This window comes from Zosterops lateralis, assembly GCF_965231275.1.
Source record: "Zosterops lateralis genome assembly, chromosome: W".
Lineage (NCBI taxonomy): Eukaryota > Metazoa > Chordata > Aves > Passeriformes > Zosteropidae > Zosterops > Zosterops lateralis.
The window spans coordinates 20,915,874-20,942,772 of NC_139801.1; the positions used below are offsets into that span (position 1 = coordinate 20,915,874).

Below are 26,899 nucleotides of genomic sequence, written 5' to 3' on the forward strand. Positions count from 1 at the left end.
CCATTTTGCAGGGAAACCACCAAAGGAAGAGAAGCATCCTGGGGTCACGGTGCTGCACCGGTGCCAGGATCCAGCCTGGGCATCCATTACAGGGCAGGTGATTTAAGACCAAGCACCACTTGTGGTGTACCTCTATGGGCCTCCCAGGGCTGATGAGCATCCTCAGTCCAGCACCCAAACAGAGGTGATCCCAAAAATAGGTGCTGGGGCGGGGCATGTCACACTCCTGGTTTGGAGCCAGGATGCCTGGGTCCCATCAGCACCCACTGCCACTGCTGTGCCAGCCACCCTTCCCCTCCTGCCTGCCCTCCATTGCCTGCCCTGAGCTCTAGGATGTCTAGTGCTCCAGCTGGGAACAGCAGCCTGTTCTGGGCCCCTGAGCCTAGAGGAACAGGTCAGACAGGCTTGCTCCTTGCTGGCGTGCTGCTCTCTCCTGGCCTGCAGCCATGGCCTTGCTGACAGAAGCACAGGATGAGGCCAGCCCCCATCCTGCCATGCTCCTGGATATTATGGGTGGGCTCCATGGAGGGGCTCCCCTCATCCCCACTTCCCACTGGCACAGCCCCATTTTGGTGCCTGTAAACGAGAGGGTTACATGGACAGCAGGTGTGTGTGCCTGTGCCAGCCCCAGTGGGACAGTCTCCACCCTCCGCGTGAGTCACTGCCAGTGCCCAGACATGCAGCCACAGCAAAGTTTCTTTACTGCTTAAAATAGTCCCAGTGGCACCCATGGTCTGAGGTCACTGTATGTGCCATAGCAGCAGGTGGGGGGTGTCGGGGCACCCCAGGGGCTGTGCACCATGTGGCAGCCAGCTTGCAGGAGCAACTGGTTTGGGCACCCCATAAGTCATAGAATTGTAGAATAGTTTGGGTTGGAAGGGACCTCTAAAGGCCATCTAGTTCAACTCCAGAGATGGGCAGGGACATCTTCAACTAGGCCAGGTTTCTCAGAGCCTATTCAACCTTTGCCTTGAATGACATCCACCATCTCTCTGGGCAACATGTGCCAGTCCCTCACTATTCTCATTTTAAAAAACTTCCTTATGTCCAATCCAAATCAACCCTTCTTCATGTTCATATGAGTGGTCCTGAGCGGGCAAGCACACTCCTGTCCCCCTGCCACCATGGGGATACACTGGGACCTGCTGCCATTGCAGGACCAGGCAGCACTTGGACTGTGCCACAAGCATCCTCTGGCTTCTGGCGCAGCCCTGTGCTGCCCATCCTCATGTCCGTAGCTGACTGGAGGAGCCAGGTGCTCAGACAATGCTGTGCCTCGCGCTGGGCTCGAAGGGAGCCTCGAGGCACAGAGGGGTCCCTGCTGGGTGCCAGTGGCAGCACACACAGTACAGGAAGTCAGCGACATTGTGCTGGAAGAGCTGGCGGCAGGGGTGCAGGTACTGGAAGAAGAGGAGCATGAAGTAGATTCCCAGGCAGTAGCCGAGGAGCAACTGCAACACCAGCAGTGCAGTGCAGATGTTCTCATAGACATCAGTCTTGAAGAAGTACCAGAGGATGACAAGGGCTGTGTTCTCCACCAGCCAGGCCACGTAGTACATGGCCAGGTGGCCCCAGTTCTGTGACTTGTTGATGAGGTCCCGGTCAGCCAGCTTGAGCTGCACAGCCGACCAGCAGAACGTGTTGATGCTGGAGTAGAGGAGGGTGAAGGCACAGAGCACCACCACCGTGCCCAGGCAGCTGAAGTTCTTCTCGATGTTGTCAGGCAAGCGGTTGCCGCTGCACCAGAACTGCACCCAGGGCAAGAAGAAGACCACCAGGAGGTTGGCCAGGGCAATAAGGATGATCCAGTGCTTGAAGACAGTGCTGAAGAGCACGAGGACGGCAATGCGGGTGGAAATCTCCAGGCTGCACCACAGCACAATGCAGAGGAAGGCCAGTGGCCGCATCTGGACCTTGTAGTCATCGTACTTGACCTGGATGGCCAGGATGTTGCAGACGAGTGCTCCGTAGGTAACTGACACCAGGCAGCTGGCCATGAGGATGGCTGCAGAGGGAGAGAGCAGGGGAGTCAGGTAGTGTTGGAGACCAGGTTGTGTCCAGCCTCTCCACTGCCTAGGATGCAAAGTGTGGGGTGACAATCCCAGGTGGGAAACATATGGAGTGCCATTCCTGGGTGAGAAGTACAGGGTGCCAAACGCCTGGACTCACAGCAGAAGGCTCAGCATGAGCACTGCCGGAACAGCTCATTGGGTGGTGGTGACAGTCCCCATGATGAGGTGGCTGTGGGGGAAGTTGCTGGCAGCAGGAGGCTCAGAACCCAAAGGTTCTCCCTACACCAATAAAACACAAGCCTTGGCCAAACCAGAGCCATTTCTGTGGTTGGACCATGCCCCAACACCCCTGCCCTGTGCAGGAAATGCTGCTCAAGGGTAAGTGGGGCACAGTCTGTGCTGCGAGGGCCCCTCTGCCTTCATCCCAGCCAAGAGCCGCACCACTGTAGCCCGAGGCATCCCAAGAGCCAGCCCTATCCAAGGGCTGCGAAGCCAAGGTCATTTGTAGGGAATGCTGGCAGCTGCTCACATTCAGCATAGCCAGGAATACCATGGAGAAAAATAGAAGAGTGCAACTGATCTGATCCATGGTGGCTGCCAGCTGCAGGGCTGAGCTGACACTCCAGCTGCAAGGGAATCACCCGAAACACATCATTTGATATTTACTTCCCACATCTACTGCTAGAGGAGCACAGGCACTCATTCTTCCTGTGCATCTGCAACTCCCCAAAATGCCTTTTCAGAGGGCTGTGGCAAATTAGGGGGTTTCTATGGGACATCTCCTGTGCTTCCCTTTTCATGCACTTGCTGTGGGCACAGACGACAAGGTCTGGGCTCCCAGCACTGCTGGGAGAGCAGGTGGGTGAGGGCAGCTCCTTCACCCAGCACTGTAGTTGGAATGGTGCAGGAGCACGCCTGTGTGCCCAGCTCAGTGCCAAGCCAAAATGGGAATTACAAATTTTCTCTGGCATATCCACCCCCAAGCACATAAACATCCTGGGAGCAGGCAAGGGAGCATCGGAGTGGGAGTGCTGGTCTGGGAGCTCTGGCTGCTGGAAAATGTGCAGAAATAAATACAGTGGAGGGACTTGAGGGAAGCAAGAGCCTGTAGCTAGATGGGAAAAAAAATGAATGAAGACTGGAGCAGGCTAGGGCAGGGACCTGACCCTCTTATGAGACATGGCACTGGGTGGATGGCTTGGTTCTTGAGGGCAGATACTCACAAGCACGGGGCTGGGAGCAGAGCCTGGCACCTCAGTCATGCCTGCTCTTTCCCACTTTGCATCACTGCAAGCAGGAAAGAAGAGAGCTGATAGCCTCCTAACTTCTGTGGGTTGTGCTCCACATTTAGGGGAGTCCAGTGGAAGCTGTGTTCCCAGGAACGACTTTTTGGATTGCCTGGATGTCACACCAGCACAAGCAGCTAAGGAGCTGCCACCGTGCCCTGGTGGGGTTCCTGGGGAGCCCACATGCCAGGCGCCCTTACCTCGGGCAACAAGGACGTACTTCTCCAAGACGCTGATGTAGAGCTGGAGAGTGAGCTGCGGGGTGGAGCCCAGGAAGGCCTGGATGACTGCCATGCGCTTGAAGGCATTGCGGTGCGTGGCCAGGCGGCGCTCTGAGTGCCCCACCTCCTGCTCCATCTCCACCTCGTACCCTTTCCGCAGCTGCCGCTTGCGGGTGATAGTGACGTAGGGCTCCTCCTCCCTCCCTGACCAGCAGTACACCAGCAAGGCCTCCACACACCTGTGGGGACACAGGAGCTGTCACCCTGCCAACCTTCCTGCTGTCCCCCACTGCCAGCACCTCCAGCCCCACCTTGCCTAGTGCTGGCCAGATCCCACTCCTGCTGAGTGCAGTCCAACTGTTTTGGGCAACTGTCCAGCAGTGCTGTGGTCAGTTCCTGACTGGTCACACCAGGACCATGGGGATGCCCAGTGGCTGCTCCTCTGCTTCAGCATTCAGGGTGAATCATGTGTAGCAGGGGGGCAACAACTGCTCCAGCAAGGGGTGAAACAGCTGCTGGAAGAGGTGCAGCATCCAGGGTACAAAGCAGTGACTCCGCTGGGAGCTACAGCTACAGGAAGGTGTTAATCACCCTTGGGTTCTGTTTTCCCAACTGGCAAAAACCTCTTCCTCTAAGCAGAGGCAAAAGAAACTCTGAAATATCAGAGTTGAATATCAGTTTTATAAGGCAGCACTTCCGCAGCCCCTTCTCTGCGGGCCCTCACGTGTGGGCAGGGGTGTGACTTTCTGCCATGCCTGCAAGGATGGGGCACCCCCAGCGCCTCCACACAGCCATGGGGTGGGTGTGTGTGGCCAGAGGGGATGAGCTTGGCTCCTGCCTGGGGACCAGCTGGCTCTGAGACCAGCAGGACATCATTATTTATAAGTGCTTATCGGGACAGCACAAATTGCTGTGTATCAAACCCAAAAGGAGTGAGGGTTTAGAATAAATTCTCTCAACAGATCAAGCCAGCACTCATGGCTCATTGCAAACTCTAACGGGAAAATAGTTTCATCCCAAAGGCCCAGATTGAAGGGTAGTCCCAGCTGGCTCCCAGTGCCTTGCCAGACCTTCTCAGCAGGCTGGGCTCCATCTCCAGCCTGAGCAGACGGCTGAAGCAGCCTTCCCTGGGCAGCCCCAGCTGGCTCTTACAAGCAACTGAGCAGCACTGTACCCGTCTCAGCCTTAGTTGGTGTGGTGAGAGTCACGACACTCCTGTGGGCCAACACAGGCTGGCAGCACCAAGGCAAGGCTCCCCAGGTGGCTCTGAAGGTAAGACATGGTGACAGGGACACATCTGGCACATTGCTTGTTTCTGGTGACAGAGGAAGTGTGGAGCAGGCATCAGTGGTTTTGGAGCCCTGTGGGTAGAGCGAGTTCCAAAGCATGGCTGCTGGCCTGCCCTTGGGGAAGGAGCCCCATGGAGATGGTGGCTTTGTGTTGTGGTTTGAAAGCAAAACGAGTGAGAGGCTCCAAGTCAGAAATACAATTTAATAAGAAGAAAGGTAAAAAGGTAAAAAATAAAATAAAATAAATGCAATAACACAAAGGACCACTGACAGAGTCAGAATACAACCTGAGCAGGATGGTGGAAGCAGTCCAGATGAGGTGGTCTTCCTGAAGCAGTGATCCTGTAGAAAGGTCTGGTAGCTCTGCTCCTCTGGGAATCCAGTGGGTAAGGGCTGCTTGCACTGTCCCAAATACCAGCTTATATCCAGGTGAGAATGCTTGGCTCCTCCCCCTGGGCAGAGCATCTCACAATGGGATGATGAGTTGTGAAGTGGGTCCTTGATGGCCCATTAAACAGAGATAACTCCTGGAGGGAGTTACCTGTGAGTCATGGGCCAGGCATTAATGGGCTATTAGCAGAAGAGCCCAAAAGACTGAGGCCTGGGAAAACACTGCCCCACCTGGTTCCAACAGCTCATGGAGATGGTGATAGAATAAATACTTTTGTACATCCTACACTGCAACTCAGGACACTTTGCCATGCCTCCTGCAGTGCATTCTCACAGAGCAGGCTGCCCAGGGTGATGACAGCCCAGGAGGCACTGCAGCATCCCCAAGGAATGAGGGATCAGCTTGTGCAACATCCATCCACCCCCTCACTGTCCTCGTCCCAGCACAGTCCAGTGGCCCCACAGTTCACATGCCAGCCCCACTCCTGCACCTAGCTCTTCTCTATGTCCCATAACCCCCACTGAGTGCCACTCCTGGTCCTATGCAGGACACCCTGAAGCATTGATTTAGAAGAATTAAAGACTTTGGTCAAAATAGATAGTGCTGAGATAATGTAGCTAGGACTTCCCTTTTTGTTAACAGAAGCCAGACTGAAGGAACTGATAAATCATGGAAGGAACTGATAAATCATGGAAGCTGTCAAACTAGGCTTTTGCATCCTGAATAATCAATAGACCCCATGAATACAATACAATCATAAATCAAACAGTCCTGGAAAAACAGGATTTAGCTGTCACGAACACTAAAGGCTAAAAAGTCGAGGGAGGAAGACCCATCTTACTTCATCATCTTGGGACCCCACCCTATAAAAAAGACCACTGACCCATTTCAAAGAACAAACTACGCATGCTTGATGGCTTTTTGGCTAATTACCATACGAAGCGGGGAATGGGATGTACCAGAGTTATGAATATGCATTTGTGTTTTGTGTATTCAATACTCCTGTACATAAAAGATCCTGTGATCATCTGTAAATTGCGCGTGTGTATTTGGGAGCGATCCCGCACGCTGCCCGGTGTCGTAATAAACATACACTTTCTAACTTTAAACTGTTAGAGAGTCTTTGTCCGTCATAGTTGGATATTGGTATTCGATCAATATCCATATTTTTTTAATAATTCATTTGGCGAGCCAGCCAGGAGAACTGCTCTCTCTGGCCGTGGGGCCGGTGGGGTCTGGGACCCCTGAGGAGCCTGCCCGAAGTTTTTGGGAAGAGATCTCCTAAGACCCTACCATCTACCCGGGGAAAGACCAGAACCTCCTGGAACTACGGAAAAAAGGTATGTTTAAAGAAAAAAAAATATTGAATACAGGTGCGACAGGAGATCCCTGTTCCACACGTCCGGTGTCCCCAGATGCGACAGGAGACCCCGTTCTCACACGTCTGGGGTCACCAGATGTTACCCAGCTGCAGTCCAGGCACGGAGGGGTCACCAGATGTTACCCCTGCCCTTAGAGGGGCAACACATTGCGACGTGGGAGCAGACCTTCACAGAGGACAGCAGGCAGCAGCTTGGTGAAACATGGAAGGCTCTTTTATTATCTGACTCCAAAAGCTTATATACATTTTGTACAGAGGGCCAAGATTGGCCCAAAGAGGTTACAACCTCCTGACTCCATTGGTCAATATGACCATCAGTCAAGTTCTCTCTCAGAGAACAAGAATGCAAAATATACTGATAAATTCTAAGAATACAATATTGTTTACATGAAGCAGCGTGAGAAGCTGCTGCAAAGACTCAAACACTTGAAACCAAGAAATGCAGGGACGACATCTCACCCTTTTTACCTTTAAAAAAAGAAAAAAGGAAAAAAGAAAATGAACTACAGTTCAATTTCTGTTCCCATGGGAGGACCAGTGGTTCCTCCTCTGTTGACCTTCATTCGGTCACGGTTTCTTGCTTTTCACATTGCAGGGTTAGTGAAATTCTGTGGCACCTGTAAGGTGCTCAATGGCATGCAAAGCCTTTGCCAATTAAATTTGCGGGGTTTCACCCTGCGTTCCCCATTTTGTTTTTGAAGAACCAGGCCTCTGTGGCACAACAAAAGGTTCTTCAGCAAATGGAACAAACAACATTGCTGACTCCTTTTAAATTGAACAACCCATCTGTGTGCCATGTCGACCACAGAAGTTGAATCCGTGACTAAATGAAAAAGTTTCTGGGAAAACTGTGGAAATGCCATGACAGCAGCCCCAAACAACCAAATGGGCTGCCCATCCTCAGGGGCTTCCAAAACTTGCCCTCAAAATCATCCTTCCAAGCAACACTGGCCTACCTCGTCCTCCCAAATCGTCTGTAAAGACAGTGGGCCCTTGCACTAAATTTCTGAATATTTTTGGGCCGCAAAAAAGAAATCCAAAGGATTCTTGCCACTCGCAACAGCTCATGGTTCCAGAGCATTTGGCAGAAAAACACTGCTTGCAAAGCTCCATTCAAATTCCTCCCATAATACTGAGAGTATGAATTTTACAAAAATCTGCACCCATCAAATTCGCAAGCATTGTTGCCTGCATTTATCAATCGAGCAATGAGCTCATACAAAAATGATTGATTGCCATTTTTGCGGCTGAAATCGAGCAATAATTAGCTCAAACAAAAAAATGATTTTTTGTTTATTTTTTCAAACAATATTTTGCCGCCTTGTGGCAGATGGGGCAAAAATGACCCATTCCAGAACGTGCAAGAAATTGGACATTCATCAGCCAGTGATACCTGCAGGATACAAATGAATCACAGAAAACAATCATTCAGATTCACAATTGAGGATTGGCTTTTTGGAGGTGTTATAAAAACCTCCAGTCCCCAGAGTTCTGTTTTGATGCAGAACACAGGAACGTCCCAGGACTGGTTGAAGATTCTCAGATGATCCTGTTCCAACAGCTCCCAAACCAAGTCACGAAGGGCGACGAATGGATCTTGAAAGACAGTCCATTCCAGCTGCCAAACAGCAAAGGAAAAAATCGCAATGTCCGTTCCAAATTGTTCCAGGACAGTCTCTGATCAGAGCAACAGTCCAGTGAAATCCAGGCAGCTCAGTACTTCAGAGCAACTGCCTTCTCACCACCGACTCTTTGTCCTGTGAACAGAAAACTCAAACACAAATTAAACAATTTTGGTCCCTTCAGGGACATTGACAGGGAGAGGTGGGCGTGGGACTAAACCTTCCCAACAAACCTCCATCGGCTGTGGGGACTGGGAAGACACTTCTGTCCGAGCACGCTTCCTCTTTGCACCCCACTGCTCATTTGACAGAGGTTGGCCTTTCACATGGCTTGCCTTGCAAACTTCTGCCATGTGATTTGGCCGTCCACACCTCCCACAAAGAAACAAAGGAGTGACTCCTCTTTTTTGCACTCTCTTTCTTTGTTTCTTGTTGGCCTTAGCATTAGTCTTGCTGGCCTGAGCATTAGGTGAGGCATCATCCACCTCTGATTCCTGTCCCGTGTGTTTCACAGAGACAGGGGTGAGAGCTTTTCTCACCACACCCGCAGAACGAGGGAATCCATCCCTGCCCTGCAGGGGGCGCCGTGCTGACCCACGGCCGCCCACAGCATCAGCCTCGGTTGGGACATCACCCGAGACTGAGGGGAATCCGGCACCCCTGGAATCCTCTGCAGCGGGGAAACACCCGCTTGTGGCCGCGCTGTCCCTTTAAAATGAACAGATCGGCCAAAGCTGCCTCCGCCGTGCTGCTCCTGCTCGGCGCGGGGGGAGATTGCAGCGCTGCAGGAGGCGTGTCTCGCTTGCCAAGCGCTGCCCTCACAGGTGCGGGGGGAGTGCCCTGATCAGCACAGGGAGGAGCGGGGGGGCTGGGAGGGTGTCCCAGCCCTGCATTCCCAAGCGGAGCTGCGGCTGCCAAGCTGCCCGGCCCATCCTTTCTCAAGGGTGGCACCGGCCGCTGCGGGACGGTTTCTTCTCGCTTCGGGGCCGTGCGGGGTGGCCCTGGGCTGGCCCCTTCACTCCTTGGGGCCGCCCCCCCCCACGGGGGCTGGGCAGGCTGCATTGCCCGCCCCGGGCCAGCCCCGTTGCTTCTCGGAGCCGTCCCGCCGCTGACGGGCCGGGCGGGCCCCCACCCCCGCTCCGGCGGGGCACTTGGCTTGTCGCCAAACTGCATGGACCTGTGTGTCCCGTGCAAGTCCCCGCCGCGGGGGCGCAGGGCCGCCTTGCCCGGCGCCCCGGGACGGCGCAATCCCGCGCTGCCCCGCTGCACGGAACATTCCACCAACACCCCACAGTGCGGACAGTCCACGAAAAACACCCCGCCCCCCCGATCCAAGAGCGCTCCCGGCGCTTCCAAGGCCAGGAAAGCACGGGGGGGGAGGGAAGTGGGGGAGGCGATCTTTGGCCTCCGCCGCCGTTTTTTCGGCACGGGGCTTGGGAGCGCTGATCTCTCCAGTCCCACAGGGCTTTCACAAGCCCCAAGGTTTTCCACACTCCAGCGCCGATACGGCGTGGGTGCAGAAGGGGTCTGCTCTGCAGGAGACCCCGTGCCCGCCTCAGCTGGTGCGCTGAGGACGGGCAGGCTTCCCGCCAAGCTGCTGTGAGGAAGGGGGGTCGGCTGTTCCGCCCATCTCCGAGGGGCAGGAACAGGAGGAATGACTCCACCGTCTTCCCTGGCACCCAGCCTGATGGGGCTGGAGCTGTCCTCAGCGCTGGAAGGCTGTACTTTAGGCAGCACTTTCTCCAGCCTGCTCCAGGTGGCTATCAGTTTCAAAAGCTTCCCACTGCGATCTGCAAAGAAAACCTGGAACAAATAGTCACCCAAAGACTTCCACTCTGCTGTAGAAAAAAACTTCTTCAAGGCTGCAAAAAAACCCATGAGTTCTAGCATAATAGAACAATTTCTGGAGAGCATCTCCAGGAAAGGAGACTTCTTCTCTCCGCAGGACCTCAAGGCAAAGGTCCACCATGAGGGTTTCCTCATCTGAGGAGGGTTTAGAGACCATTATCTCTTACCATGATTGCCTCAGGCAGAGCAGGTACAGTCTCTCACTGGGCACAGTGGTCCACCAACGTGCAGTCTCTCTCGCAGTTGGAGGTCACCAGTGTGACCTGTTCTCCCACGTTAAGAGTCCGTTCAGACACGGACAGTGTCCAGATGTGCCGTTCAGACACGAAGGGTCAGCAGATGTGACCCAGCTGCAGTCCAGACACGGAGGGGTCACCAGATGCGACAGGAGATCCCGTTCTCACACATCTGGGGTCACCAGATGTTACCCCTGCCCTTAGAGGGGCAACACATTGCGACGTGGGAGCAGACCTTCACAGAGGACAGCAGGCAGCAGCTTGGTGAAACATGGAAGGCTCTTTTATTATCTGACTCCAAAAGCTTATATACATTTTGTACAGAGGGCCAAGATTGGCCCAAAGAGGTTACAACCTCCTGACTCCATTGGTCAATATGACCATCAGTCAAGTTCTCTCTCAGAGAACAAGAATGCAAAACATACTGATAAATTCTGAGAATACAATATTGTTTACATGAAGCAGCGTGAGAAGGTGCTGCAAAGACTCAAACACTTGAAACCAAGAAATGCAGGGACGACATACAGGTACCTTTGAATACAGGCGGGTTATAAGTCATAAGAGACGTCTTATGCAAAGCAGAAGCCTGACTGAGTTTTGAAGTCTCTGCAGAGTGTTGTATGGTTGTTGTGTATCAGGTTAAGCTGGTCACTGTTGGCTGCATCCCGGGGGGGGGGGGGGGGGGTGGCAGCGGCGGCACAGAGCTGCTGGTTTTGGTTATAGGAGTGAAGTGGCTCCAATTTCGGCTTGTAGTTTAAAGGTGCACTTTAGTAATTCATAATCTGAGAGGCTAGCCTGAATTTTGAGGTGAACAGGGTCCCGTTCTGAGTTGCGGTCTCGAGCGCTGGATGTGTGTGTGTATTCGTGTCTGTTTGGGTTTTCTTTGTGATTGCGTGCTTACGAAGAGAATAATTTGTGTATCATATGTGTGTGGATTGTGAAAGCTTGTGTTGTAAGCGTTTTGGTTTGTTTGACTTTAAAACTTGTTACTAATCCTTGTGTTGTTTAAAGTTGTGAGAGATTTTTAACCCCCCCGCCGATCCACAGAAAATACCTCTGTCTGAAAAGCGGAGGAATTCGGGGGGGGATGTGCTTGGGCCGTGACTGGAGGGTGTCACGGAGGGTGCTGTGAGTCCTGACTGTATAAATGATAGTGTGATTTTAATCAGTGTGTTGTTCAGTAAAAAACATCTGTGGGTGAATAAACTGTTTATTGTTTATAAGAAAAAAACAAGAGTAAAGAGTTTTGAGGAGTTTTGTTTTGGGGTTTTTTTGTTTTTTTTGTTATTTTTTGCAAACTTATGCCCAACATACCACAGAGATAAGAGTTGTCCTGGTAACTGGCAGGGAGCCAGAATTTATAGCCTCAGGCTGTGTCTTTGAAATTCTGAAAAAACTGAGGTGTTGTTTGTTAGGGGAATGCAGTTTTAATTGTAAAAAAGAGATCGGGGACCACCCCCCTCCTTTTTTTCTCTTTCCTCAGTGCAAGAGGATTTGTGGAGTGTTTTAGTCGGGATCTGTGAGATTCTCAGAGACGCTGTGTTAAGATCTTTAACTGAGTGGGTTTGAAGTTGTCAGAACCCATTGGTTTGTGAGCTTAAAAATTGCTATTACACAAACAGGTTTTGGTGAGGGAGGAAAGGACCTAGTCTGGTAGTTTTGTGCAAGAAAAGCAGAGAACCCAGAACTTATGCCTAATGCCGGCAGAAGAGGCTGAAGGATTTTTGCTGCTGAGATACGCAGGCGAAATAGTTCACGCTGCGTTCTGTAACATTCCGAGTGGGGTAGCAGAGACCTGTCCAATAATCCGAAAAGCTTTAAGACAAGTTGTAACTGCAGTTTACACAGTTTTTAGCATAGCATAGAATTGTAAAATCTCTGCTGAAACTCAGCCACTACTTTGCAGAATTTCCATTTGTCTCTAAATTACAACATGGCGTAAAATATGACTAGTTCTCGGCTACACCTTGCTACAGTGTATAAGAAGTTGATTGCAATTTTCAAACGTATTTTGGTAGTAATGTACCCAGAGCAAAACATAACAAAAAATTTAGTTCAATGAGTGATTAATAACCAGCAATTTAGATTAAGTGTCTGGGGTTTTTCTTTTAAATAAAAAGAATTTTTCCTTTTTAAAAATTCTTTCTTCAACAGCTGGTGCTTCGAGCCTTGTTTTAAAGAATACATATTGCTAACTTTTTCTTTTAAGATTAACAAGCTGTTCTTTCCCTTTTTCTGGTTAAACTATATGCCCAGGAATAGGAGGCACAAGAATTGAAAAGTTGGTTCAGAAGAGCTCCCCCTGCCCAGGGACAGAATTTCAGAAACTTAAAAAAAAAAAAAACAACAACAAAAAAACCCACACTCTAAGCATGGGGGCGAATAAGAGTAGAGAGGTCCCTAAAGGGAGCCCTTTGGGGTGCATTTTAACACACTAGAAAGAGCTGGTGGGCTATGATGGTGCAGAAACCAAGAGAGAGCTGGTTAAGTTATGTACACAGTGGTGGCCACTTTATAAACTTGATGAGAGAGTGAAGTGGCCAGTGAATGGTACACTGGACTATGAGACACTATTACAGTTAATGCTTTTCCTGCGGTAGGAACAAAAGTGGTCACAGGTGACTTATGCAGATATGTTTTGCAGCCTCCGAAATCACCCTGGGTGGCAAAGGGATTGTGGAATGAGAAATGTTGTTGCAGCACCTGCTCAATAAATCAGAGGTGCACACATCCTGACAAGGTATACCAAGTAGAGGCTTTGGAACAAGAGACAGCAGACATACTTAAACCACCCCCAAAAAAGACAGGAAAGGAGGATGGTGGTGGAAAATGCAGACAACCTCCCCCACTTCCTCTTCCATTAACTATATCCACCACTACCTAGTAGTGACAGTGAGTGGAATAAACCTGAACCTCCCCCGTCAGCCCCCAAACTTCCCCCACAAGGGCCTATAGCATCAAAGACCTGAAAACAAACCAGAGGAGTCATACAAGCACCTCTAAGATAAGCAATGACCTCTGATAAGAAAGACAAAACTGATTAAAGTTCCCTTTTCCTCAATTGATTTAGAGATTTGGGAAAAGGGTGCTAAGGGCTATTGAAGTGATCCAATAGAGGTTGCTAAGAAAATGAAGTTTATAATCAAGCAGCATTTACCTGATTGGGCAGACCTCCAATTGCTGCTTGATGCCATAACAGAGAAAAAGAAATAGAATTCTTAATAGACACAGGGGCAATAAAACCCTAACACCTGTAACCAGTAACTATGTGATAGTAAAAGAAGCGGCTGGCCAAACTAAAAAGGGCTTACTTTTACAAACCATTGAAGTTTAAATTGGGGAAACAATGAAAAATTCACCAATTTTTATATGCCTAAAGCTCCATCTGCACTTTTGGGAAGAGATCTGCTAGAGCAGCTGGAGGCAAAAGTAATATTTAAGAATGGGAAAATTATTTTGGAGGTAAAGAATCAACAATATGTAGAACTGTTAAGTTTAATGTAGATAACCAAAGAAATTGAAGTTGTAAATGAAAAAGAGAATTATAGAAAAATAATAGATTAAGTGTTTCCTGGAGTGTGGGCTCCTGACATGCCAGGCAGGGCAAAGAAAACTTTTTAAAGATAAAACTACTGAAGGAGTGTCAGTCTGATTTCAACACTCCTATCTTGCCAGTGAAGAAGCCTGACAAGTCATACAGGCTAGTACAGAACTTAGCTGTTAACAAGATAACTGAAGGCTTGTATTTAGTAGTTGCTAACCCTTATATCTTGTTAACTCATTTACTGTTTTAGGTGTGACAGATGCTTTCTTTTGCCTCCCTCTCCATAAAGCCAGCCAGAAAATCTTTTCATTTGAGTAGGAGAACCTCAAACTGGATAGAAGAACCAGCTCACATAGTGTGTGCTTCCCCAAAAGTATATTTGGGGAGCAGCTTGCAAACAGTTGCTCCAGTATGCAGAAGACCTCCTAATAGCTACCCAGATCCAGGGAACATGAGTGGACCGGACGATAAGCCTCCTAAACTTTTTGGGCTTGCAGAGGTATCGAGTATCCCAGAAGAAAGCCCAACTGGTGATGCAAACAGTCATTTACCAGCTAAAGAAGGCCGTCACGTCAGCTCCAGCCCTGGGACTTCCTGACGTGAATACATGGCTGCTAAAGGATGGCCAGGGTTCCTCAGAGCTGTTGAATTCACTCTAGGCCAGAAGATGCCTGTGCTATAAGTCCCATACAATGTCTGCAGTCCTTGAAGAAAAAGAGGACATTGGCTCTCCCCACAGAGATTCCTAAAGTATGTTGATGAAGACAGGGTCCTGATAAGAGAGGGTTGGACTAGACAAACGCAGATACGACCAGTATGGTTAATTCTATGAAGTCCGTTTATTACGTGCAGTGCGGCTACTTTTATACTATTCTACATTGTTTATACGTGTAACAACTTTTTCATTGGCACACAAGAGAAGAAAGAATGTAAACATACATTGTTTAGTTTACCCTTAAGGTGGCTTACACCTGCATGCTAACAATTCTATTCAGTGACCTTCAACACCCTATTATCTTTCCCAAATGCCTTAATACTTAATTCTAACTGCGCCACAACTAGCTAAGAAATTTTTGCTGTGTCATAGGCCTTGGGCCCCAACTAGGCCCCAGCTAGTCCTCAACTAGGCCTCAGTTAGGGTAGTTTAAGGTCTAAATACACATCATGCCCTCCTTTCCTGAGGAAATCCATAACAAATCCCCCTTTTTCTTTTTGAACTACCCAAACTGAGTCAATGGCATGACTAATTGCTTTTTGCACACACTTTAACACACAAGGTACAACAACTAGTATGATTAAAATGACAATAAAAACAAGAATTCCAAAACGGATCAAATCTTTGATCCAACCAGCAAATCCAAGTGAACTGATCCAGTTGTCAAATGGAGTATTAGTAACAACAATTTCTCCCATGTTACTTCTCAGCTGTTTAAGCTGTCTATAAATTGAATGAGAGTGATCTGACAAATTCATGCAGCACATGCCTTCAAATTCCTCACACCCATGCCCTTGAGCAAGGAGCAGGAAGTCAATGGCAGCTCTGTTCTGAAGCACTGCCTGGCGGGTAGCAGCATCTGCAGCAAGTTCACTCAACACGTCAGATGTTATGTTAATTTGTTTTGATGTCCAACAAGCTAGGGTTCGTAACTGGGTGAGAGCTTGATCTCCACAAATGAGAAAAACTCCAGGTGGCAATTTTCTTGCAACATTTTGTGATGGCGTTACAAGTTGTGTCCAATTGTTGCAGTCCTCTGTATTGTTATAATACAATGGGGATTTAGGAAACAACCAAGTGTTGCCAACTTTGGATTGTTGTACATGACCAAATGTCAAGCAATAATTGCTTGGTACAGAACCAAGGAGATCGAATTCTTGTGGCTCAGTACTTACTACTTTGAGATTTTGCGCAATTGCAACAGCTTGTGCTCCTAAATCATTTCTTGGGATTTCATGGATTTCACACCAAGTTTCAGACTGTGTGCGAGTGGACTTAACAGGTTGGTGGCACCATGCGTTCCAAGCTTCCGTTAAATTAGGATATATTTTAGCTTGAGTCCAGCTTTTGAACTCTGTCATCGAAAGCAATGGAACTCCAATTAAACAGGTGCGAAAAGGACTGGAGGGTGTTGCTAAAGACAAACAGAATGAATCTTGTCCAGTTCGATTGGCCCATGTGACCCACATGTTTTCTCATTTGTCAATGTCAAGCACTCCAACCACACTTCCTGTTAAAACAATTTGAAAAACAAACAGTTCAATCCACAACATTTTGCTGGTACTTTTGGCCCTTACCTTCAATATTCTATTACAAACACTTCTAATTTCTAACTTCTGTAACTATAACTATACAAACTGCTAATTTCACACACTTAAAGTTAATTTCAGTTAAGTTCAGGATCGTCAGAAGGTGTTCCAGGCAGATTGTTGTCGTCCGGGTTGTCTTTGCTGTCTGATGGTATTCTTTCCGGAGGACATGCACGGGTAAATCAACTCAGCACCCAGACAGGACCAGCGTCTGTGGACACACACACGTATCCTCGATCATTAAACAACACTTGACTCGGTCCTTGCCACTCACCCATACATATGTTTTTATGATAAACATAAAGTCCTGGAATTGCCTACAGCCTTCCCTCTTTTACTGTGTGATGATGTATCACAACCGCAGGTTCTTCTCAACCTTCTGCCAAACATAAGTAATTTAAAGTGAACAATACTTTTGATAGTCTACAAACTACATCAATGCCATCGGTCTGTTTTTGTTTTGCAAGATAGTCTTTCAGGGTGCAGTTTGCTCTTTCTACAATAGCTTGACCTGTGGGAGAGTGAGGAATCCCTGTGGTATGTTTCACTCCCCATTTTTGCATAAATTTTGCAACTCGCTGACCGACATAGGCTGGGCCGTTGTCAGTTTTGATTTCCACAGGCACACCCATGACTGCAAAACAAACAGACAGATGTCTTTCTACATGCAAAGCTTTTTCTCCTGGCTGTGCTGTTGCCCAAATGAATTTAGAATAAGTATCAATTGTGACATGGACATATTTCAATCTGCCAAACTCTGGAAAATGAGTCACATCCATTTGCCACAGTTCTAAAGCTTTCAGTCCCTTTGGGTTTGTACCTAGCCCCAGTCCGGGCCCATGATGACTGCATTGAGGGCAGGCATGCACAATTCTTTGTGCATCGCTCAAAGGAATCTGAAATTGTCTGTGCAAGGCTCGTGCATTTTGATGAAATGTTTCATGACTGTTGCGAGCCTTTTCAAACTTGTTTTGAGGGGGAACATGGACAACACAGCTGACTGCAGCATCAGCTCGTGCGTTGCCTTCTCCCAAACCTCTGTTGCACTGATGGCTTCAGATGTGCATCACACAGAAGACATGATGGCGTTGGTTCAACACACTTCTCAGCTGTAAAAACAGTTCTCCAAGACGCTGATTTTAGGTTTGCCTGAGGAGTGCATCTTCAATTCTCTGCACAACTCCAACTACGTACAAAGAATCTGACACAACATTGAGTGGTTCTTTGTTCCAAGTCTGCAAAGCCCAACACACGGCTTTCAGCTCAAGGGTTTGAAGTGTATCTTCTGCTTCCCCTTTAATTACATGTTGCAGCCATTCCCCTTGTTGCTGCCAGACACATGCAGCCTTTTTTGTTTTTCGACCAGCATCTGTAAACACTGTTCTGCCTTCCACTGGTTTCAGTGAACACAAAGGCCTCTCCAACCATCGATGACATGTGATCAGATGCCACATTGGACCTTTTGGCTGCTTGTTGTGAACCACACCTGCAAAACCCAACAACGCCTCTTGCAATGCAACTGAGTGTCTCAACAGCCATTCCAAGTCCTCATCTTTCACAGGAATGCTGATGTCTGCTGGTTCTCTTCCATCTATTTCTACAATTCTGTCTCTGCCTTTTCTTATCAGTGTCGCAAAAGCGTCCGTTCTGCTCATGACATGACATTTTGGCTGCACAGGCAAAAACACCCACTCAATGACAACTGCTGTAGAATCAAATTTTTGATCAGATTGGTTTTCCCCCTTTTTCTTTTGCCATTGAAAGACAATGGCAAGTGGGCAAGCTTCAGCGTTGGAAAGGAAGAGTGACAATGGAAGATGTTCTACACAACGGGCACTCCATCCATTCTGAAGTTTTTCACTCACATGCATCAAAGGTTTTTGTTGTTTGGGAGTACAAACCCGTGAACTGTTGGCATCACTGCCGCGAAGCCATGGCAGGAATGGTACCAAGTCATCATTGGTAATGCCTACAATGGTTCGAACCCATTTCAGGTCTCCAAAAAGTTTCTGAGCATCATGCAAAGTGGTGATGTTGTCATGCAAGGTAACTTTCTGGGGACGGATCTGCGCATCTGTGATCAGCCAACCTAAGTATTTCCAAGGGGCTGATTGCTGTATCTTTTCTGGTGCAACTGTCAACCCTTGATGCTCTAGTTGTGAAATCAGCCAGTCAATTTTTGTCTTTGGAAGCGGCCTCCATGTGGCAATGAGGACGTCGTCCATGTAATGATAGATCAGAGCGTCGGAAAAGCGTTGACGAATTGGTTGCAAGGCCCAGTCAACAAACAACTGACACATACATGGTGAATTTCTCATGCCTTGTGGTAAAACAACCCATTCATATCTTTTTGTTGGAGCAGCTCTATTAATTGATGGCAGTGTGAAAGCAAAGCGCTGAGTGTCCTGTGGGTGGAGTGGAATGGTAAAGAAACAGTCTTTTAAATCAATGACAACGATGCTCCACCCTTGCGGTATCATGGTTGGTGCTGGCAGGCCAGGTTGCAAGGCAGTCATGGCCTGCATATGCTCATTGACTTTTCGCAGGTCATGCAACAGTCTCCATTTGCCTGATTTTTTTGGGATGACAAAAATCGGAGTGTTCCATGGGCTAACAGATGGTTGAATGTGTCCAGCATCAAGTTGTTCCTGAATCAGTTGATTTGCAATTTGCAGCCTTCTCTCAGTCATGGGCCACTGCTTGACCCGTACAGGGTTATCGGTTAACCAAGTGATTTTTAAAATGGGTGGCTGCTCTGCAGTGGCCATTAGTAAAAATGTTGATCTGTGGTTAAAACGAAGCCAAGCTGGGACAACACATCTCTGCCCAACAGTCCTGCAAGCTTGACAGGCAAAGGCATGACGTACAGTCGTGCTGTAACAAGTGGACTGTCTTCAAGAGTAATACAAATTGGATCTGCGCTGATTGCAGAAATTCTGATTCCACCAACTCCGATGACGTGGCTGGTTGGAGCCTGCAAAGGCCAGTCTGAAGGCCAAAACTGCTGGTTCAGAATCGAGACATTGGATCCTGTGTCTAGGAGTAGCCTTAACTTGAATTAATGAGATCCACGCTGCAAACACACAGTTTTGAATAGACAATCTTTCAAGTCCAAAGTGAAGAAAACCTCATGGTCAGTAAAGTCAAGGCTTCTGTTCATTCTGTAATTTTCATGTGGTTCTTTTGGACGTTGGCGATGTGGCAGAACATTTTCAAAAGCTATGATTTGAGCAATTTTGCTGCCTTTTGGAATTGTCACAGGTGGTTGTAAAGCATAAACTAAAATTTGAACTTGTCCAGTAAAATCTGCATCGATGATTCCTGGGATTACAATCACACCCTGTTTGCTCATGGAAGATCTGCCAAGGAGCAAACCTCCAATGAGAGACATGAGACGGTACATTGGGCCACAAACATTGGTAGGAATCATTGCAACTTCTTTATCTTGTAAAGTGACTTCTGCAGTTGTTTCTACATCCACAACAAGACTTCCCCATGTGGCAGGTTTGTTTTTAACTAAAAACCCATTGGCGGGGTCCTCTGGGTCAGGGCATCGACTTGTGTCTTCACATGGTGCCATGACGCGCTGTGCTTGAAGTTTCCCGACTTCCGACAAACCTCAGTGGCATGGTTGTCACGGTGACACTGATGGCACCACACAGACCTTTTGCATGACTGTCTAACATGACCGGTTCCGCCGCATCGGTAACAAGTTACATTATTTGATTTGCCATGATTTGAAGCCTTGTTCTTGGATTTATTACTTGTCAGAGCAGCAGCAATAACGTTTCCCTGATGTTTGATTGCATCGCTCATGGTTGCCATGAATGCTGCATTTTGATTATTTTGTTCTGCTCGAGTTGCTCTTACTAACATTTCATCAACAGGACTTCCTTGAGGAAGTGTAGCTAAAATGGTTCTGGTGTGTGAATTGGCATTTTCAAAAGCCAAGGTACGAAACAGTTGGTCTTGCAAACTTGTTGTCAGCTCTGTTGCATCTTTCAAAGCAGTTGCCAATCTATCTATAAATTGTCCATAGGGTTCAGTGGCTCCCTGTTTTACAGTAAAGTGGTGATTTCTTCTTATCTGGAACAAGCAACATGGCTTTGAGAGCCAGTGACTGAGCCAATTGATGCATTTCAATAGGATAGGTGAGCTGCACAGCAGATGAAGCGTATGGTCCATGCCCAGTTAACATGTCGACCTGGACTGCATAAAGTGGATCACCTACTTGTCGATGTTTGCTGGCTTCTTCTGCAGCGAGGCGTTTCCATTCTCGCTCAAAAATGAGAAGCTGCGATGGTGTGAGAAGCAATGATGCAATGCCAGAACAGTCAGCTGGGCAAAGAAGGTCAGCAGTGTAAACGTACTGAATTATGTTTTTTGCTGCTTCTGATCTGAGTCCATATGTTGTGACAGTCTCTTTGGCTCTTTGTAAAATTTTCCACTCACAAGGTTCCCACCTGGCCTGTCCATTTGCAATTAAAACAGGACAGGACAAGGCATTTGCAGCCTCCCAATCTCCATCCTTGAGTGCTGCCTTTGCGAGAGCAGCTCGGCGTTCATCAATCGGATTTGATGTCAAAGCTGGCATTGAGACTGTAGAGACAGGTGCTGATGGAGATGGAAGGTCTTTCTGGGCTTTAATTTGAACGTTTGCAGCTGTTTGTTGTTCTTGTTGGTTTTGGTGAAGTGACAATTGAGTGAATTTAAAAATGGTTTGGTGCAATTCAGATGAATGCTGTTCAGGTTGGACGGGAGTGGCACGCTGTTTGTCATGAACTGCAAAAGCAGCAGCTTGATTGTTTGCAGTTTCTGAGTCCGAAATAGAATCAGGAGGGAGAGGATATTTTGCTGGATCGGGGCTGCACAAACACGCTGGTGTCTCTGCGGGCGCAGCCATTGCTGCTGTCTTTGCCATGGACGCTGTGGTTGCCAGGCGCTGTGGAGCCTGCGTCTCTCCTGCGGGGAGGGGCAAGGGGCCAGCATCGCTGCGCTCCTTTTGTTCTGGGTCAGTCTGCGCCCGTGCACGCTGACACTGGATCTGCTCCACCTGCACCGCCACGTCACCCTGGTCCCCACCTTGCGCTCCGCCTCGTGTTCCGCCCCTGTGCTGCGTCACTTGGGACTGCCCATCTCCGCCCTCAGCCCCGCCTGAGTCCCCGCCTGTCTCCACGCCCACAGACTTGGGTGGCCAAGCTATTTCCGGTTTGTTCTCAGTTTGTCTCGGCGGCTGAGGAGATAAGTCCTCCACCTGGGTCACTTGATCTAAAATGTCTTGCGGGGTGGGGCTGATGGGTGCACTCAAGCCACGAATTGGGTGATTGCCAATGCCGAAAAATCTCGCAACTCGGGCGGGTTTTTGGGATGGAAGAGACGGATTTTCTGGATTTGCCTGTTCTGCCCCTTCTAAAGCCTCGATTGCTGCCAAAGCTGCCTTTTTCTCAGCTGTTACAACTTGCAAGGTATGAGTTACTTTTTGCCACACAACCCCGAGGTCGCGGGCAATTTTTCCGTCTTTCCCTCCGGAAATGGTCGCTTCCCAAAGTGAATTTCCAACTTCTTTCCATTCCGCGGCACTGAACAGCAAAGACAGCTTATTTAACTTCCCTTTTTTCCGAGCCCATAGGGTCAACTGCTCTATTTCACTTTCTTTTAATTTCTCTCCTCTCTTAGAGAGGATACTGCAAAGAAGCCGCACAGCCGCACTAAAATCGGCATCCATCTTTTGTCTTTGTGCTGTTTCTGAGCTGTTTCCCCACTGCAGCTTACCTTCGCCCACGAGATGGCACTGACGCTTTTCAAGTCCGGTCCCGTGGCTCCAACCCTCTGCTCCTTTCGCTCGGTCCGCTCGGTCCGTCCGGTCCGTCCGATCTCAGCTCAGTCCGCTTCCGAACCGGTTCTGTTTTTGTTTCCAAGCAAGGAGGCTTAATGAGCCCTTAACGCATCAAAGCTAGGACTCGTGCGGGTTCTTTCCTGCATGTAAGGTAGAATCCGCCCAAGAACTCTCACCACAATTAAAGAGAGCTCACGTAACACGTCTAGACAAATTTTCTGCATTCAAGCAAACAAAACGCATTAAAGCAAGACGCATCTAAGTGAAAAAACGCATCGAAGCGAAGGGTCCCTGTTCGGGCACCATTGAAGTCAGGGTCCTGGTAAGAGAGGGTTAGACTAGACAAACGCAGATACGACCAGTATGGTTAATTCTATGAAGTCCGTTTATTACGTGCAGTGCGGCTACTTTTATACTATTCTACATTGTTTATACATGTAACAGCTTTTTCATTGGCACACAAGAAAGAATGTAAACATACATTGTTTAGTTTACCCTTAAGGTGGCTTTCAACAGTGGCTTACACCTGCATGCTAACAATTCTATTCAGTGACCTTCAACACCCTATTATCTTTCCCAAATGCCTTAATACTTAATTCTAACTGCGCCACAACTAGCTAAGAAATTTTTGCTGTGTCATAGGCCTTGGGCCCCAACTAGGCCCCAGCTAGGCCTCAACTAGGCCTCAGCTAGGCCTCAGTTAGGGTAGTTCAAGAAGGTCTAAATACACATCATGCCCTCCTTTCCTGAGGAAATCCGTAACATGTTAAGATTGTGGTAACTAACATTGTGAACCCAGCTTCCTTCCTCAGTGGGAGTATAAGAGAACCAGTGATCCACGACTGCCTGGAGACCATCGAAACCACCTACTCCAGTCACCTGGATCTGAAGGACACTCCGATTGAGGATGCTGAGACCTGGTTTACTGATGGAAGCAGCTATGTTGTCAGTGGAAAGCGGCATGCTGGGTATGCAGTTACCATCAGCAGAGAGGTAATAGAGTCTGGACCATTGCCCACCAACACCTCTGCACAGAAGGCTGAACATCTACTCAAGGTATGCCTTTGAGGTAGTCCTTGCACACGGAGCCATTTGGAAAGAGAGAGGACTACTAAATTCACAAGAGAAACATTCACAAGAAATCCTAAAGCTGCTAGATGCTGTGTAGCTATCTGAGAGGGTAGCAATCATGCACATCAGATCGCATCAAAAAGTGAGCTCTGAATTAGAAGAAGAGAATATGCTGGCAGACAGAGAGGCAAAAGACGCAGCTAAAGGTGAGGTACTCGATGAGACAATTAAGGCAGCACTTATCCCAGATGGAAAAATTTCAATTAAAGGTAAACCAGTATACAATAAGAAGTTTAAGAAACTTATTAAATCAGAGAAACTTATTAAATCAAGCAGAGAAAGCAAATTATAATCAGGAAGGGTGGGCCATGACAGAAAAAGAGAAGCTTGTAGTACCCTCCTATTTGTTATGGTCATTACTGCAAGGGGAACATGAGAAAACACACTGGGGAATAGACATCTTGTATAGTTATTTGAAGGAAAGAATTGTGGCCAGAAAGTTACAAGGTACAGTGATACAGGTAACCCGTCAGTGTAGTCTTTGCCTCCAAACTAATTCCAAAAATACACCAAAGCCTAAATGGGACAAATTGGGAAAGGCTGTGGACCTGGGCAACAATAACAAATTGATTTTACAGAGCTGCCCAGGAAGGGAGGATATCGTTACCTATTGGTGTTAACTGATGCCTTTTCAGGATGGCCAGAAGCCTTTCCCGCCAGGATGGCTAAAGCCCGAGGAGTAACCAAAGCCCAGTTGCAAGAAATAATACCGGGGTTTGGAGTTCCAGCCACCATATCCCCAGATAGAGGGCCACAAGTATATGGTGGCCCTAAATAGACAACTTAGAGAAATTGAGAAATATGTGGCTGGAGCTCAAAACAAAAATTAGACAACCTAGAAATTAAGTCTTTTGCAGAAAAGTTCTTGGAACCACAGTGAGAAGGAGCATTCCAGATGCTTCTTACTATTTTCACTGCAATTAAGATCAAAGAACAGAAAGCCTGGATCCATCACTCCCGAGTGAAGAAAGCCCTAGAAGGAATCTGGAAGATCACACCAGGCGATGATGAACTAAAACTGAAACTCACTTGGAACCACGAATAGATGGACTAATAGTTATTATGGACACTATGTGGAAAGTTGTAATTATTGCAGTAATAATCTTAACCATAGCAAGGGTACTGTGTAGATACAATGTGACTGAGATAAACAGGTGCCAAGGAAAAGCTTATGATGCTTACTCTCGTAAGGCTTTAAATAAGATGCTAAGGGTTACGAATGCAAGCTTATGGGAAGGAAATGTCCTCCATTTAGACTCAAAATAGAGGGGTGTGCAATAAAAGGGTATGACTCAAATATGTCCATCCTATTGAACACCTGTAATAGAAAGGCTGTGATCCCCAGGTGCCATCTATCCGAGATCTCTCACTGGGGTGCTAAGAACAGGGTTGGGACTATTTCACCCATAATCCTGTGACTAGTACAGTGACAGCCTTTGTTTTAACTATACATGCCAATAGTCCCCTAAACATTAAATCATGAAAGAACTGTATTATACCCTTCTGAACACAAGATGTGAGCACAAGAAATTGAAAGAAAATGGCAAACTGTTAATCTAGAGCCCTGTACTGCAAGAAGACAGTTAGGATACATATGTGAAGGGACATTAGAAGGTGACAAAGACACTTGCTTGGATACAGACCAGAATATCTGTCACTTTGAAATGCATCCAGGCAAACAGAAAACTTCACTGGTGTATACAGGACAAGGTTGTGTCTGTCTAAGGACAGCATGCCGCATCATAAAAATAGACAACCAAATTGTAAATGAGACCCAATTCAATTTGTGTGTTTTCAATTTTGTTAGAATTAAGAGATGTGATTTTTCCTATTGGGCACCTGTAATATATCGCCTGTACCCACAGGAATGAATTTGACTTTAGTCGCTCAATTGAAAAAAAAAAAATTAAAAAAAAAATAGAGAACTAGAGAAGAAAAGACATTACACAGAGACCATCAAAGGAGTATTTAAGAGGCTTGAGGAACATTTGTCCCATCATTGGTGGGATGTGCTTTTTGGGTGGTCTCCAACAGCAACCGGTATACTAGATGCCTTAGCCCACCCTATAGTTGTGTTGCTTATTCTGGTTAGTATGAGTTTAGTTTTATCTGTTGTGATGCTTGTTTGGAATTGGAGGATGCTACGACGAATAGCAGCCTTAACCTCATTATCAAAGGCGTATGGCTTGGTCTTGAGAGACACTAGCTGTACAGATTGGATTGATAAGGAAGACTCTTTTGAGTAAAAGAATTTACTCACTTAAAAAAAGAGAAGTGGGAAATGAAGCATTGATTTAGAAGAATCAAAGACTGTAGTCAAAATAGATAGTGCTGAGATAATGTAGCTAGGACTTCCCTTTTTGTTAACAGAAGCCAGACTGAAGGAACTGATAAATCATGGAAGGAACTGATAAATCATGGAAGCTGTCAAACTAGGCTTTTGCATCCTGAATAATCAATAGACTCCATGAATACAATACAATCATAAATCAAACAGTCCTGGAAAAAACAGGATTCAGCTGTCACTAACACTAAAGGTTAAAAAGTCAAGGGAGGAAGACCCATCTTACTTCATCATCTTAGGACCCCACCCTATAAAAAAGACCCCCGACCCATTTTAAAGAACAAACTACGCATGCTTGATGGCTTTTTGGGCTAATTACCATATGAAGCGGGGAATGGCATGTACCAGAGTTATGAATATGCATTTGTGTTTTGGGTATTCAATACTCCTGTACATAAAAGATCCTGTGATCATCTGTAAATTGCGCGTGTGTTTTTGGGAGCGATCCCGCACGCTGCCCGGCGTCGTAATAAACATACACTTTCTAACTTTAAACTGTTAGAGAGTCTTTGTCCGTCATAGTTGGATATTGGTATTAGATCAATATCCATAGTTTTTTAATAAATCAACCCCAAGAATCCCACTATGTGCTCGAGAGTGTTGTCCAAAGGTTTGCTGAACTCAGGCCAGGTGTTGTGACCACTCCCATGGGGAGCCTGTTCCAGAGCTCCACCACTCTCTCTCTGGGTGTAAAACCTTTTCCTGATATCTAATCTAAACCTCCCCTGACTCAGCTCCATCCCACGTTGGTATTCACCCTCGAGCACTCACCGGAGATTCCCATCTGTGCTCTCAGCATAAGCACGGTGATGGCAAAAACACGAAGCTGAGTGGATTGCTGGCTGCCTCCCGGACCTTGGGCAGAGCTTTCCCAGCAGCTGGGATACAACAGGCTGGCACAGCCGCGTCCTGCCCGGAGCAGGCTCCAGCAGCAGGAACACCCGTGGCTCCACCGACAAACAAGGGGCCCCCGCGGGCCGGGAGCAGCAGTGCCGGGGAGGAGGGACGGAGAGACGGCAGGAGCAGCTCCAGGCAGATGGCCGCTGACAGACGGTCCCGGGGTGCTGGTCCTGCCCGGCAACGCTCCCTGCTCTCACCCGATGCCCGCGCCCCTGCCGGGCTCCGCGCATTGGTGCCGGGAGTGCCCAGGGTCCCGGCGCCCCCGCCGCGCTCACCTGATGATGGGCCCGAGCTGCAGCAGGTGCATGAGCAGGACGAGCGGGCGGTCGCGGCTGAGGTCGCGGTGCACGAAGATGAAGGACGGAGAGGCAGAGCACGAAGAAGATGGTGAGCGCCAGCCAGAAGCGGTGGTCGGAGTGCCCGTAGAAGAGGCAGAGCACGGCGGCCGCCGCCCCCTCCCTGCAGAACAGCGCCGTGGAGAAGACGATGCCGAGCAGCAGCTTCGCCCGCGACGGGGCGGCGGCGGGCGGGCAGCCCCCGCTCGGACCGCCCAT

The 26,899-nt window shown here is 48.1% G+C and overlaps 2 protein-coding genes across 4 annotated transcripts; one reads left to right on the top strand and one right to left on the bottom strand.

Moving 5' to 3' along the window:
• Window positions 1–1,259: 1,259 nt before the first annotated feature.
• On the bottom strand, window positions 1,260–26,899 carry LOC310922048 (XK-related protein 2-like; the record flags this gene model as incomplete). Its single annotated transcript, XM_083882347.1, is given in 4 exon segments — window positions 1,260–2,005; window positions 3,499–3,758; window positions 26,621–26,701; window positions 26,703–26,899. Coding segments are annotated over 4 exon segments (1,284 nt in total).
• Window positions 21,156–25,026, top strand: LOC310922050 (uncharacterized protein). Of its 3 annotated transcripts, none has more exons than XM_083882351.1 (3): window positions 21,283–21,599; window positions 22,783–23,026; window positions 23,737–25,026. In XM_083882351.1, exons 1-3 carry the CDS (start codon window positions 21,502–21,504, stop codon window positions 23,782–23,784), a joined length of 390 nt encoding a protein of 129 aa, XP_083738477.1. In that variant the 5' UTR covers window positions 21,283–21,501; the 3' UTR covers window positions 23,785–25,026. The 3 variants fall into 3 exon arrangements, 1 of the variants encoding a protein (XP_083738477.1); XR_014592282.1 differs by having other exon boundaries at window positions 21,306–21,599; window positions 22,770–23,247; XR_014592281.1 differs by having other exon boundaries at window positions 21,156–21,599; window positions 22,770–25,026.